This window comes from Puccinia triticina, chromosome 8A (genome assembly GCF_026914185.1).
Source record: "Puccinia triticina chromosome 8A, complete sequence".
Classification (NCBI taxonomy): domain Eukaryota; kingdom Fungi; phylum Basidiomycota; class Pucciniomycetes; order Pucciniales; family Pucciniaceae; genus Puccinia; species Puccinia triticina.
The window spans coordinates 2,518,505-2,534,069 of record NC_070565.1 but is presented as its reverse complement, the minus strand read 5'-3'; the positions used below and the strand labels follow the sequence as shown (position 1 = coordinate 2,534,069).

At 47.9% G+C, this 15,565-nt stretch overlaps 1 protein-coding gene across 1 annotated transcript in view; it reads left to right on the top strand.

Annotated features, from left to right (window-relative positions):
- Positions 1 to 2,257: 2,257 nt before the first annotated feature.
- PtA15_8A224 (uncharacterized protein) overlaps positions 2,258 to 15,565 on the top strand; it is a gene marked incomplete at both ends in the record, with an annotated part of 78,470 nt that continues 65,162 nt past the window's right edge. Inside the window, 3 exons of the mRNA XM_053171631.1 lie at positions 2,258 to 2,324; positions 2,412 to 2,472; positions 2,545 to 2,889. Coding sequence (XP_053022875.1) covers positions 2,258 to 2,324; positions 2,412 to 2,472; positions 2,545 to 2,889 — 473 coding nt within the window. The remainder of the gene's footprint in view (positions 2,325 to 2,411; positions 2,473 to 2,544; positions 2,890 to 15,565) is intronic.

Sequence of the window (15,565 nt, the reverse complement as noted above, 5' to 3'; positions counted from 1 at the left end):
CTACACGTAAATTACAAGTGTAGTAAATATGTAGAAGGGGTCAAATGAACTGGGGCAATCAATAAGCGCCTCCAGAACATGTATAAAGCACTGCTTACACGTGTACTAGTACACAGAAGCCAGTTCTAGTACCTTCTGTGGCACATTTTCACGGAAATGAGCGTCACAGAACCCCCAAACCAGCCCCCATGACGTGTAAGGCACGTGTAAAATCACGCAGAACCTCTGTAAAAGGTCCTTGGCAACCCTTGTATCCAAGCCCCAAGGTTCCACGACCCACAGCGCCTTCTAGCGCAACCAAATTGCCTCAGAATGCGCCCACAAGTGTCCCCATGTCCCCTGGGCGCCCCTGGAGGCCTGCCTAGGCTATATAAAGGGCCCTTTCTCCGCCCAAAAGGAGATTCCCCAGCTTTACATTACCTACTAGAATTTTACCCGCCTTCAACAGCCTCATTAGCCTGTGATTTGCCAGGTAAAATACCTACTTTCGTGATTTTTAGCCCCAATTTCCGCCCTGAAGCTGTCCAGTAACCACCCTGCCCTCAAGATTACCACTTCTGAGCGCCTCCAACTGCCCAACTTCTTGCCTGAAGAACCTCAAGTGCCCCTAGGGTCTTATACTAGTAAGTTTAAGCCCCTTCTCTTGAGATTCTCCGCTATTTCTTTCTGGGATTTAAAACACCCCTGTTTACAGGCCCCAGATCTTCATTCTAGAGGGATTAAACACCCCTGATTTATCAGGCCCCTCTTTAAAATTGATTATATTCATTTTATTACGTCAAATTGGCCCAAATTGGCCCAAATTGCCTTATTCTTACGCCATAATTCCCAACAATTACGTTGGAATTAACCCTTATAACCTTGTCTTAGAGTTTTATAACTCTAATCTTTTGCTTTGCACCACGTGTAGCTAGAAGGATAATATCCTTGGCATCACGTAGGCTGACATCAAAAGTTTTTCTGAGAGTGGCTGTAGTATGATGGGTACAGGGAGCACATGATTGTCAGAACAGGAAAGCCTGCATGGTTGTGTTGAGGAGAAATTTGGCAAGCAACTACCTGATTGTAAGTAGAGATGGCCAAACAGGTCCGGGTACCCGCAACGGGTGCGGGTACTTGCTGTGAATTTCTCCAATTTTGGACACCTGGACTGGGACACGGCACCGGCCGACAGGTACCGGCGGTACTTGAGGCGGGTACCGCGGGTACCACACTGGTGACCAATTGAGTGAGGTATGTACACACCCCTCTTGATGACCGCACATTGAGTAGGGTGCACATCCCACTCAATGACCGGCCATCAAGTGGGATGCGCACCCAACCCGATGACCAGCCATTGAGTGGGGGTGTAGGCCGGTCATCAAGCAAAGTACACACCCCGCTCAGTGGCCGGCCATTGTCATCACCCCACTCGATGTCCGGTCATTGCCTGGGATGTGGAGGTGTGTACTCTGCTCAACAATGGCCGGTCATTGAGGGTGTGTACTCCACTCAATGACCGTTCATTGAGCGGGGTGTGTACTTGGTGACCGGTCAATGGTCATTGAGTGCGCATCCCACTCAATGGCTAGTCATGGAGTGCACCGGCTATTGAGTAAGATGTGTATCCCGCTTGATGTCCGGTCATCAAGCGGGGTGTGTACTCCGCTTGATGTCCGGTCATCAAGCGGGGCGTGTACTCCGCTTGATGCCCGGTCATCAAGCGGGGTGTGTACCCCACTCGATGGCCAGCCATCCACTGCTGACATTGGCGGGTACCTGTTTGGTACCCGGTGATTTTCTGGCCCAAATTGCATACCCCAACTCGTACACGGAACCTGCCAACAGGTACTCAAAGGGCAGTGGCGGGTACCCGCCAACGGGTGCCGGGTACCGCCACCAGATACCCACTGGCCATCTCTAGAGGAGAACAACCCTCCAGCTGGAATGACAGCTGGAGAAGTTGCCTTAGGCTACAGCTGATTACCCAGGCCCACTATTTATAGGCTCCAACGCCCTCCAGCTTGCCGCTTGCCTCTTTGCCTTCCTCACAACTGTTGCCAAGACAAAGGCAGTGCCTCTCCCATTACCCTCCATGTCTCACGCGACCAACAAGACCAGTCACCGCTGCACCGTTTGCTTCCCAACCAGTGCCAGTGCCGCTTTACCTTGGCAGCTTCAACCACCATCTCAGCCTTGCCCAGCAGTCCCATTTCAACAGCTCCCACACTTTAATTAAATCCTGCTAACTGCTTGCTTGTCAGGCCCATTGAGAGGGATGCCGCTGACCTATTGGGAAAAGCTGATCAATTTCTACTACAAGCTAATTGTTGGCACCAGCGGAGGTACCCAAATGTATCCAATTCCTTGCGGCCACAAATTTTCTTTCTGAGGTTGATTATCCAATCTTATCCTTGTGGATTTCAATGCAGCAGCAAACCCAGAGATACAAAACTTGGCCACAAAACTGCTCACTGTGACCTTAAAGCTCTCGTCCGTCTATCTGATGGCTGTTGCGCCCTACAAGGGATCCTAAAATCTTGGCCGCATGATCATAATCTCCAGCTGCAGCATCTCCCTCCCAGTGCCCAAGCTAGAACCAGGCCTGCATCCGCGGGTTTTGAGAGCAGGCATGGGTGGCCTGCTCTACCAAAACCCTTCAGTCAAAGAGGCTGGACAGGATGCCTTGCAGCCCAAGCTCAACAGCCTCTTGGACCCCTATACATCCATGATGATCCTTGCTGTCGGCACTGAAGATTATCCCATTTCTGACAGCTTTTTTCTTGCTGGGTTCTCAAGCTGCAAACCTAAGAGGTTCTTTGGCACCAAAGATGACTTGTTCATAAAACAGTTTGAAAACCAGCTTTCTCTTGTTACTTCAAGATTCCTGCTTTCTCCCTCACTCCCATTGTAAGCTTCTGTAAATTTGAGGAATCAATAGATAATAATATCCATGGTCATGATCCACACAAGACCTCTCAAGCAACGCCTCAACAAAGTACTGAACACTATTTTTCCTCCAATCCCGGGCCTTTTTTCCTTGATCTTCTCCTAATTCTGCCTGACTTCACACTTGGGTGTGTTTTGCTCATGCAGAGCCACCAACAATAGAAGCATCTTATCAATAAATATCTATGTACGAATGTTAGCCCTACTTCTTTTTTTCCTTCCTTGGTATCTTGCTCTTAGTCAATGTACCTGAATCACTGTCTTCAGATGTGCTGTGTAGTCCAATGCTTCCCTTTTTTGAATTGCACATCCTTTTGGTGAGTCATTGAGCAGGGAAAGTGAATTTTCCGCTTAGATCTGTTGTGCTTTGACTGGTGGGCTCAATCACAGACTGAAAGACACAAAAGTCTTTTCTTTCCATCAATCTGCAGTCCTTGAAAAAAAAATATCCATTGATTTGCCATAATAATTGCATATTCTCATCTTCCCACAGCCTTCTTGTCCTCATTATTATTTTTTTGTCCTTTTGTCTTTGTTTAATTCTGTTTGTATGATTAGATTTTCTTTGGTGGCGTGGAGGAGAACATTTGAAGATCTTATGATTGAATGATATTTTTTATTTAAGATTGGAGGAGGGCTGTTATACCAGTTGACAATTCAAATATAACTCAACCAAAAAAAAAAAAAAACAGCTCAGCTTCGATAAGTTGTTAACTGAAGATCCCCTTTTTTATCAAATTTTCTGGTTTTTTTTTTGGCTCTTCTTCACTTGTTTAGTTTTTCATCCAAGTGTATTAAAACTTCAGTTTTGTGGGAAAAAAAATTCAAGGGTTTCCCCTACAAAAAACAAAATTTACAAAAAAAAATGACAGCGGTTTCCCCACAAGACAAAAAAGTACAAACAACACTAGGAAATAAAATAGTCACTTGATTGCAAGTGACATGACACAGCTTTGTTTTCAGCTCCAACACTGCTCCAATACTGCTCCTCTCCACCAGCAAATCTGGGGCTCACATGATAGGTGTCAGGATCAAAGCACTGAATGTGAAAAAACCAGATGATGCTCAGCTTTGGCCCTGGCCCAGCTGATGCTCAGCTTTGGCCCTGGCCCAGCTGATGCTCAGCTTTGGCCCTGGCCCAGCTGATGCTCAGCTTTGGCCCTGGCCCAGCTGATGCTCAGCTTTGGCCCTGGCCCAGCTGATGCTCAGCTTTGGCCCTGGCCCAGCTGATGCTCAGCTTTTACCCTGGCTCAGCTGATGCTCAGTTTTTTCCCTGGCACAGCTGATGCTCAGCCTTGGCTGTGGCTCAGCTGATACTGATCTTTGGCCCTAGCCTAGCTGATTTTCAGCTCTGATCCTGTCCAAGCTGATTCCCATCTTTTTCCCTGGCCTGGCTCAGCTGATACTCAGCAAGCTGAGCATCAGCTGGCCAGCTGGCCCAGGACTGGGCCAAAGCTGAGCATCAGCTGGGACAGGACTAGGAGAAGTCTGAGCAAGGACTGATACAAAGCTGAGCATCAGCTGCGCCAGGACTAGTACAAAACTGAGCATCACCTGGGCAAGGACTGGTCAAAAGGCTTTATTCCAATTCTGAGAGTGAGCTATGTGAAAAAGCTGAGTATGAGCTGGGCAGAAAAGCTGAGTATGAGCTGGATACCAAATCTGAGTATCAGCTGGACAGAACTGAGGATCAGTTGGGCTCATCAAAAACTGAACAGGAACTCCTTGTTAAATTTTGGAAGTTGAGGAGATGGTTGGGAGATTGGGGTAGATAGTGGAAAGATGTTGGATAGATGGTGGGTAGCTGGCTGGAGCTGGTGTAATGTCACTTTTCATCAACTGACTATTTTATTTTCCTGGTGCAAATTGTGAGGTTTTCCACACTAAATAAATACATGAATGAAAATTATTGTGACAGGATAAATTACATTGAAAATTAGAAATAAAATATCAACCAGCAATCTAGCCCAACACCAGCCCAAGCTGCTGCACCCAGGCCCATACTGCCGTCCAACTCACCGGATTGGTCAAACAGTATGTAAGGAAGGCCCCCAGCAGCGCTGTGGCAATCTGCTTAGTGGGGGGCCAGCTATTTAACCCCCCAGGCTGTGCAAATGCATATGCAGCAGCAGGAGAGCGTGAGACGCACTGCCAGCTGGAATTGCAAACAAAAAAGATGCGCCCAGGGGGACAAAAAGACTGGTCAGACCTCATCCTTATATAGCTGAGTCCCCGCGGGATTTTGGCTTTGAGTTGGAATGTACTCACAACCCCACCAACACAGTCATGGCAACAACACCAACGGCATGCAAACTTACAAGTCCCTTGCCTGCCGGGGGGCGCGGCACAAAGCACCTTGCATGAAGTGAGACCTCCTGTCAATAAAGAGACCCTGCGGGCCTCTCACAGCAGACTATAGCTGCTACATTTGGGGGTTTTGTGGTGAACAAAGGTATGTAATGAAATTTTGGACTCTTTTAAACATTTTGGTAACCATATGGCAGATAAATTCCCACGCTGTGATGAGATATAGTGGCAGAAACACCCAGAAACTACCAAAGTAGTGATATTTGGAAACTGATCAGACTGTAGCTGCTACATTTGGGGGTTTTGTGGGCAGCAAAGGTACATAATGAAACTTTGGGGGCTTTTCAACATTTTGGTAACCATATGGCAAAAGGATTGTCAGACTTAGAGTCAATGCAGTTGACCCAAAACTGCCTTTTTCTCCATTTTATACCTAAATGTGTTTATATCTTTTTAACCTTAAGAATTGATGTTGTTTTGACTTCAGATTCTGATTTCCCATGCAATTTTGACCATAGTGTACACTTATCAATTTACAATATCTCTACTCCTTCATAGAGTTTGTGGTTTGTGACACACATGCGCAGCAGCGCCGTGCAGTCGCGCCTGAGCGCTCCCAACGACATGTACATTTGTGATTATGTCATCCAACTTTGAAAATTTTTGAAGTCAGGATCCCCCATGCAGCTGGAGGATCCACAGCCTTCAGCACACCAGAACCACCACCCAGATAACCCCAGGATCACCACCAAAGAGCTTACAACACTCCCAGTATACCTACCGTCACAGGCGCCTAGGATATTGACAGTAAGTAACCTCTTTCACTAAACCTTGTTTATCTCAGAGGTACAACTCTGTGTCTTGCTTGATCTTCTCTTTCTGCTGGTTTTGTCTTCATCTTGATCACAGGGCTGTCCCTCCAAATCTACAGGCCTTTGCCTCCATCTTGATCACAGGGCTGTCCCTTCTTATCATTAGGCCTTTGCCTCAAATTTAGGTTACAGGGCTGTTCCTCAGGTTTCCCTTTAAGAACCTTGACTATCCAGAAGGAAGCTAAAAAATTGTGGCTGGATTAAACTTATCTAATCCAGATACCCTCCTGAGAGGAAGCTGTAGCACTTCTTAGCACAGATTAGCAGCACTCTTCTGAAGAGTAGCATTGCCAGTGGACGTGCATTCCCACTAGAATAACCTAGTACTTCTCTTCATCTTGATCCTGCTCTGTTTTCTCTTTCCTCTTTCTCTCTCTCTCTTATAGTTGTATTTTCTTTATCCCAAGAAATCCAACTATTGCCCCCCATTTCTTGCGTCCTGCTACCACTATAGAGACTCAGGCTCACAAGAATTCCCATGCTGGGATGAGATATAGTGGCAGAAACACCCAGAAACTACCAAAGTAGTGATATTTGGAAACTGATCAGACTGTAGCTGCTACATTTGGGAGTTTTGTGGTCAGCAAAGGTTCAATATGAATCTTTGTGTGCTTGTAAACATTTTGGTACCAATATCTTGGAAGAATTACCAGGCTGGGATGAGATATAGTCGGAGAGACACCAAGAAACGACCAAAGTAGTGCTATTTGGCAACTGAACAGATTATAGCTGCTGCATAAGGGATGTGACCCCAAATATAATATTTCTGGGTTTTATATGCAGAAAAATTTCCCACTGAAATTTTCTGAGCAAATATTCCTCATCAATCTGCGGTTGATAACAAAAGTAGATAAAAAAAAGAACCTGACAAAAATATGCTAAACCATGGTAAATCAATTTCAAAAAGGTCTTCTATGCATGTACTAGTAGTACTCCAAGTATGATATGCAATATCTTCAGGAAGTTCAACCAACCAAGTTAAGAATGAGTGCAGGATGGTATCATGAGAGAGGTCAGGGGTCAATGTTTTTCCTTTTTTGAACAAAAGTAGATTTGGAGACTTCTGATAACATCAATTGTTGATGTAAAAAAAAGAAAAAAAAATTGAGACCCCTCAGCTACCCTGGATTAATCCTAAAACTTGCATTTTCAGGAAGAATTGAATGGTGTATGTAGAAATTCATGAATTTTATCAGGCAAAAAAAAAGATTCCTGTGGCTTGAAGCTAAAACAGGGGGAAGGAGAAAGATTATAGAAGAGTATTAAGGAGAAATGGAACACAGACAAAGGTATCAACAGGAATAATAAAAAAGAAAACAAAAAATTGATCAATATAAATTGATCAATATACGCTATATTTATCAATATACAACATCACAAATTCATACATCTTGGTAGTGAGACCAAGAGTAAATTTGTCTCCTTGATCATGGTTCTGGTCAGGCAAACCTTATTGTCATCATTTAAGACACGCTTTGTATCAAAGAAGATTTGGACGCTGTGGATCCAGGTCAAAAACGGCTTGATTTCATGGTACGGCCCAACAAAGACGGGCCCGTTGGACGTTCAGAAACGCTGGAGATCAATACGCCTCCTGACACTGTCAAGCGTGGTCTTGGTCAGTGGAGTAACCGATCTGGTCGCCATGCGGATCAAGGCCTCTTCTAGACGGGCAAAGCGTTCCGCATCTTCGTGTGCCGGGAGCTCGGCTGACTCCTGCGCTGCGCGTGCTCGTGCTTCTGCGGCTTGCTGGGCTTTCATGCTGGCTTGTTGCATCTGGAGGGTAAGTTGCTGCATTTAAGCAAACATCACAAGGGGGTTGGGGGTCAACAAGGGTTTGGGCGGTTCTTGTGGGGGGTCCAGTGTGTTGTTGTCGGGCGCCAAACCAGTCGGTCTTCCAATCTGGTCGTTGGTTGAGGCGTCCCGGTCTGTTGGGTCCGATGTGCCGGCAGGGTTGGCCATTGTTAAGTGGTTAGGGGAGAGGCGTGGCGGTCTAGAGCCAGGGTGTAGGTGGGGTGACTCTCTGGTTGTGCGGTCAATTTCTTCCACCGGATGCGTGGGGTTGGGGTTCACAAAGGATGGCAAGATGGGACCTGGCAGCTGGGGGCCCGGCGGAGGCAGAGCAAGTGGGGCAGAGATTAGGGGGTACAGGGGGGCCGTTGGGGGGGGGGGGGGGGGGAGGAATCTGGATCTGGGGCTATTGGGTCACCGTCCAAGCTCGGACGGCCGGGGCGTTGTCTTTGGTTCCGGAGAACAAGGACGTACCCAACAATCCGCGGAAGCCAATAGCCGGTGGGAGACTCCAGAGATCTGCAAGAGGACGCAGGGGGGGTTGGGGAGCGGAGGTTTGGACGGACAAGGGATGAGCAGAGGGGTTAGGGGGGCCACCGGTGTCTGAGGGAGAGTCTGTGCCCGACGTCACGGGTAGGCTCGCGGCTAGAGCTCTGGACTTAGCTTCCTTTGCGGTTGTGCGCTTGGCTTTGTTGGCTTCTTGGATGATTTTCTTGGTGTCGGTTAGTGGGAGCAAGCTTTCGGAAGGAATGTTCTTCAAGGCAAATCATGGGATTGGATTGTCCTCCAACACTTTGTGACCGCCACGCTCCATGATCCAAAATTGGGCCTGGCTTTTGACAATGTTCCGCTGTGCATTGGCCCCATTGACGGGGACTACGAGATCATTGTTGGCACGGATTTCCTTGAACAATTTGACCTCTCCCCTTCCATCCTCCATTGCCTCCTTCACTGCAATCAGACAAAGATTGACATCTACAACTACCGCGTCAACAAGTCCCTCCAACGCCCTTTCTCTGTTGCATTGACTTCCCCAACGCCCTTCCCGGAACACAAGGCGGAAAGCCGACCCCTGAAGGAGTACTCTGACCTTTCCCCCCACAACATTGTAAGCTCAGCAACGGAGCTTCACTGAAGAGAGGAGGAAACGGCGCTTGGGACGGGCCGGAGCAGACAAGTTCTAGTTCCAAACGGTGGGGCTTTGGATTTCAAGGGCTAGCCGGGAGAGATGTAGGGGGCAAGATCTCTTGTAAGTACAACTAGAAACAGAAGGAGAAGGAGGAAAAAGGGGGAAGGCTTACCTAGCCGGGAGAGATGTAGAGGGCAAGATCTCTACCGGCTAGGATTTGGAAGGAGGATTGGCTAAATACTAGATTCTGTGATACTCTTTTTGAAAGCTTTGTGAGACCCCAAAGGAGGGAGCTTACAGTCTCCCCTCCTATAAAAGAGAATAAAGAAGGGGAAAATTAACGGTAGGAATGACTGAGAAAACTGGAAAGGGGGTGGGAGACGCGAGGTTCAAGGGTGAGGGGCCGTATGGGCCAGTTGCAAGGTTTGAGGGCAAGGGGGCCTTATGGGCCAGTTGCAAGGTTTGTGGGCAAGGGGCCATATGGGCCAGTTGCAAGGTTTGAGGGCAAGGGGCCTTATGGCCAGTTGCGAGGTTCAAGGGCAAGGGGCTGTATGGGCCAGTTTCAAGGTACGAGGGCAAGGGGCCTTATGGCCAGTTGCGAGGTTCAAGGGCGAGGGGCCGTATGGGCCAGTTGCGAGGTTCAAGGGCGAGGGGTCAATGGGGATCCCAGGTGTTGTGGGGGGGGGGGTCTCAGGTATCATCGGGGAGTCTGAGGAGTTGTTGGAGAAGATATGTGGTCCTCGGAGAGAACTGGGGGTTGTCAGAAGTGAGGGAAGGTCTGGGAAGTTGTTGGGAAGGAAAGAGATGAGGTCAGCAGTGGCGTTGAGGCGTCTTGGGGCGAGCAATGGGAGATTGGAGGGGGAATTGGGGAGGGAGAAAAGGAGGCGGTGAGGAGAGGAGCTACAGGGTCTTTGGCTCTCTCGGATTGAAGAGAGAGGCCAGGGACAAAGGGACCGGCGACTGCTTGTTGTAGGTCCTTCAAGATTAAAGAGGAGGTGAGGTTGGGGGGCAGTCGTCGGAGCGGGTGTCCGCGGCAAGGAAGTTTTTGAGGAAGCCAGGTGCAAAGGGCAGCAATGAGGGTGTTGGGGGGTCGTCGATGGAGGGGGGGCGAAGCAAAGACCACCAGCCAACAAAGGCCGGGCCATGTTGTGTTTTGGTGGTTGTAGAGACCAAGGGGGGTTGGCGGGCGCCGTTCCAGGGTCGGCCGGCCCTTGAAAGGCGCAGATGGGAGGAGAAAGCAGGCAAGAGCGGGTTGTGGCAACATACGGGCTTGAGGATGGTCCCCTGGCAGTCGTTGGCCCTTGTGGGTGAGCAGCTGCTTGAGGAGCTTGGGGCGTGGCAAATAGCGGAAAAGGGAGGGGCCGCTGACTGTTGGTCATTGTTCCTGGTCGTTCCGGTTGCTTGGATCCAAGAGGGAAAAGAGGGTTCCGCGTGGCCAAGCCTTCTCTGAGGGGCTTCCAGGAGATTGGGCTGTGCTTGGACGGTTGGGGCCTGTTGGTTGGCTTCAAGGTTGGAGGGCAAGCAGAATGGAGGAGGCTAGGATGGGCTGGAGGGCGCTCTTGGGACAGCCAAGTGTCGTTGAGGTGGCCAGGTGCGCTGTCTTGGGGTCTGTAGGTTACAAGGGGTCGTCTTGGCGGTTGTGCGTGGCCGTCCAGGGCGTCGAGGAGCCCGGGGGCTCAGTTGAGGGCTAGTCGTGGACAGTAGGCAAGCAGCCAGGGGGTCGGGCGGAGGTGAGGTTGAGGATAAGTTGGGCGTGAATGAGACGACGAGCTTGTCAGTCTGATTACAGGCAAGGTCAACAAGTAATGGCAAGGGGGAAGGAACTGAGGTGACAAGGATATGGAGGTGGTTACTGGCCAGTGACTGGAGGCCAACAAAGGCTGAGCCAGGCTATGTTTTGGAGGAGGAGAACAAGGGGGAGTACACAGGGCAGCCTGAAGGGCGTGCTGGAGGGCTTGTAGACAGGGGCGTCGAGCTGCATCCGGGTGAGTCTGAGGAGCAGCAGAAAGACAATGATGATGGTGGCAAGGCTGAGGGATGTGATGAGTAGGGCAAGGGCGGCGGGGAGAGACAGCTGTTGTGGCTGGCGAGATAGGCGGCGGCAACAAGCGTGGCATAGACAAGCAGCAAGCAGGCAGCGGAGAGGCGTCAGGTTGGTGCAGAGCTGGCTGAGCATTGGGGAGGATGGGAAGAGGGCGGCGACGTGCTGGGTTGAATAGAAGGCGGAGCTGGAGGGGGGAAGTTGAGGCCAGGAGGCGAGTGCAAGGCCTAAACGGCAGGAAGACCAGGGCAAGAGGGAATACTGCAGGAAGGGCCAGGGTGTCGTCTGTCTAGTACCAAGATTGAAAAGGGTAGGCTTATGACAATTGCACTTGGCAGGTATTGAGGAGGTCCCTCAGTGGTCCCATTCAAGATCGTCGACAGAAAACCAGTAGACTTGATTATTTTTGATGTCACCAAGGATGCAAGTGAAGGTTGTTGAGAAAGCTACTGAGTTCCGTGGGCTTCAATTGAAAACAAGGGAAGCGGGACAAGGATGGAGGGGCAGTGACCAAAAGCCAATGAGGGTTCACAGGGCTAACCCAAAAAACGGCAAGAGCAAGCAGCATTGTTTGATCAAAATATGTTGGAGCTACTTATTCTTCCTATCCCTGCACTCAACTTTCCAGATGATACCTTGCTTTGCCTAGCCAAATATCCTGTCGGGGTGATCCAGGGCTCTTGCATAACTTTTTCCAGGTCATCAACTTCCATCACCAAATCAAGCATGACATGAACAAGCCAATGTGTTTTTCTCAAGCTTCTACATAGTGAGTATACCAAGGCTCACCGCACTCTTCAATAATTTAAAAATACTTACCTTTTTCTGCTTATTGCGCTTTTTGTTGCCATCAAGAAAATCCCACCCCCACACGGAATTGCTGCCCTTGAAAAACAACAGGGAATCAATGTTGAAGGATTGGTCAAAAAAACTCGATTCTGGATGAGGTTTGCCATCAGTCAGTGCGGTTTCACGCCCAGGCTTGCTAGCGCCGTTTGGGAGCTTTGGGTAAGCCGGGCGGACCAAAATTCATTTATTCCTCTTGGTGAATCTGATGGCAAGCTTTGGCCTGGGAGACAACTGTGAGCAACAACATGGAGAAAGTGATGTCCAGCGTACATGAAGTAATTCTTGTGCCTCACAGGGCAAGTGTGGAGTTACTGAGGGCGGCCATTAAGAGTCCTAACGGGACTCTTACAGTCATATCTAGGGTTGGCACTCAGAATATTACAACCCAAAAAAAGGATCCAACCACCAACTCAGAGGTACCTTGCTGAATGTTCTTTTTGCTGGGGAGACGCATGGCGTTGTCATTGACCAAAGTTGTTTGTCGGAACCTAATTTGAGTCTGAAAGTCAAACTTTTCAGCATCTTATGATTAGATTGGCTGGTCACACTGTGAAAAAAACTCGAGAAAGCGACGTCAGTTGACATGCGCAATCCAGGGTGAGACTTCCAGGACAGCCATGTTCATTCCTTGATTAATCACAGGGCAGCTCAGCTAGCTCAGCATTGTAGCTCAGTATTTGCATGCGCTGTGGTGCTCCATTCCAAACCATAAGTAGTATTTTATTGCTTTCCTTTACATATAATCATCATTACATTACCCATTTCCCCATAAACCCTTCACAAATACCTCATTATTATTGCATATTCAGATTCTACGTCAAATTTCACCTATAGTCACTCATACATAGTACCCCCTTATCTTCAATGGTTCAGTAGTTATAGAGGATATAAGACTTACAGAAAACCTACAGTCTTCATTAGTTACAATACTCATTTCATTAGTAACTTACTTGAATCATTACATTACATTCCTTTTACATATATATTCTCACATACTAAACCCTTTACATACATTACTCGTTATGTACTATGCCTATTGTAGACATTACATCATTGGATCTGTGCTTACCCCTTTCAGCAGCACTCATCATTACAAACTGTTACTATGTTCACATCACTCTTCCCCATTAGTACATTCTTTTATTCCCATAACCAGCATTCCCTTTTCAGCATTGCTCATCATTACAAACTGTTACTATGTTCACATCACTCTTCCCCATTTGTACATTCCTTTATTCCCATAGCCAGAACTCCTCATTGTCTGTGCTCATCCTTCCTTTTGTATAAGAACTGTCCTTCCCTCTTCACTTGTATGATATGCAGAATTCTAGATATAGAAATTATAGTTAGAAATTACTCATCATCCATTGATATCAGTGCAGTTGCTCCTGAACCCATTGCTATTGAACCTTGCCATTGCATTCCCCTCTCTCATCACTCCTCCAACCCTCTCACCCTCAGTAGACAGTAGTCAGCTCATAGTACTAGCTCCTGGGATCAAGTAGAAATCAGCCACACCTTTTCTTCTTTTTTCTTAGTGTTACTCTCATCCCCTCAGCATTAGTCAGGAAGGCAGCCTCATCAGCACCCTTGCATAGCTTACATTAGTACTAGTGTTGCTATACATTTCCCTTCCAAGCTCTATTCTCCCCCTTGAGTAGTTCCACAAGTGGTGTCCCAACAGTGGCTTTTCTATACTTCAGATATCTTCAGTCTTAGAAACACTCTTACCATCAGCTACATACTACTTCACCTACACTCCTCATATTCCTCCTTTCATAAACAACCCCCTGCTTTTAGAATCAAATTCAATCAACAGTAATACTATCAGCACATCCATTATCAACCTTCAACACCTTTCAGATTTAAATTCAACTTACTTGCTTCAACTATGTCTGCCCAAGGAACTCCCAACACCAATGTTGCTCCCAGTCTTTACCCTCCAGTGGATCCTTCCAGTACTGCTGCAGTTCAGGACTCCACTACTTCCCATACTGGTCCAGGTCACCAACCTTCTTCTACTGGTCCAGGTCCTCAGGCTCCTTCCAATGCTCAAGGTCCACAGGGGTCTTCTATTCCACAGGCCAACTCCAGTTCTTGCAGACCTCCTCCTAGGCATCAGAATTCCAGTGCTCCTAGGTTTTCTGGCTATAGGGACAACAGCCAGCCGTCAGACGACTCAGAAGATCTAGGCATTCCACCCCGCTTCCCCAGATATCAGCGCCAAAGGGACCACTCAACACACTCCACCAGGTCCAACACTCACTTTTTAAATAGGGAACCAGCTATGCCTAGGTATCAGGATCCTGTCAGCAGAGGAGTAAAGATCAAACCCATGGACAAAGAGCTCTTCTTTGATGGAACCAACATGCCTGTGGAGAAATTCATTAGAAGGTATGAAAGTGCTGGAAGAGATGATGGTGCTAACTCTAGGGAACTGGCTGGACAAATCATTGCTTTTATCAAAGGATTGGACCTTAAGGATGAAGTGGAAGACATGTCAGGCCATGAAAACTTGGATTGGGAAACCCTGAAGAAACAGCTACTCACCAGGTTTGGAACTTCTCAGCCATTGGTCAGATATACCAGGGAGGATCTCAGGAAACTAGTCTACAAATCTGCACAGGATGGAGGAATCAGCACCTTGGAAACCTTCAACACATTCAGAAACAAGTTTGAAACCATCACTCACTCTTTGGTAAGAATGGGGTACAGTACCAGCCTGGAGGAATTCAGACACCTTCTCTTGGAAACTCTTCACAAGGATCTGGATCAAAGGGTTACTAGGAGCTTGATGAAGGACAATCAAATGCTAGCCTCAAAGGATGGAGGTGATATCTTGCCAGACACTGAAACCCTTCTTACCTATATTCACCAGGAGGTTTACTCAAGATCAGTGGTCAACAGAAGGACTGAATGGAGGGCAGAAGAGAAATTCACTATGGACAACTCACCTAGGATCTCCAAACCTACCCCTGCTACTCAAGGAACTGCTCCTATTGCTTTTACTTCTCTGGACAAACAAGTGGAACTCCTTACTAAGCAATTTGCATCCCTCAAGGCTGGCAAAGGACTACCCCCCCATATGGACAAACCTGCTAGGACCTGGCCATTAAAATGCTATTATTGTCACCAGGAAACCCATGGGACCAACAGCTGCTCTCAACTTGCCCAGGACATGTCTAGTGGTGCTGTTATCAAGGATGGGAGAGATTACAAGCTTCCAGACAAATCAGTTATTCCATGGATCCCAAGCAGACCAATCAGAACCCCAGTGGAAGAATACTCTAAAACTAAGCTCACATCTTCTTTTGGCCAACTGGAGGAGGACCCATCCTATTATCAATCCCACAGTTATGAAGCAGACCTTGGAAAGAGGACCAGAAACAACTCTAAGGATCAGGATGAAGAGGAACCAGCCAAGTCAGACAAAAGGATCAGAAAGGAAAAACAGGATCTAATGGACATGGATACAGAGGACTTACTTCACATGACCCAGCCCCCCACTCCTAGTGCTTCCAAATCCCCTACTTCAAAAGGCTCCCCTCAAGTCAGATTCCAGGATAAGGACAAGGATTCAACCACTGCACCTAAGGACAAACCAGTTAAAAAGACCTATTAGGAAAAGACTTTGGCCAAGGAGTACCC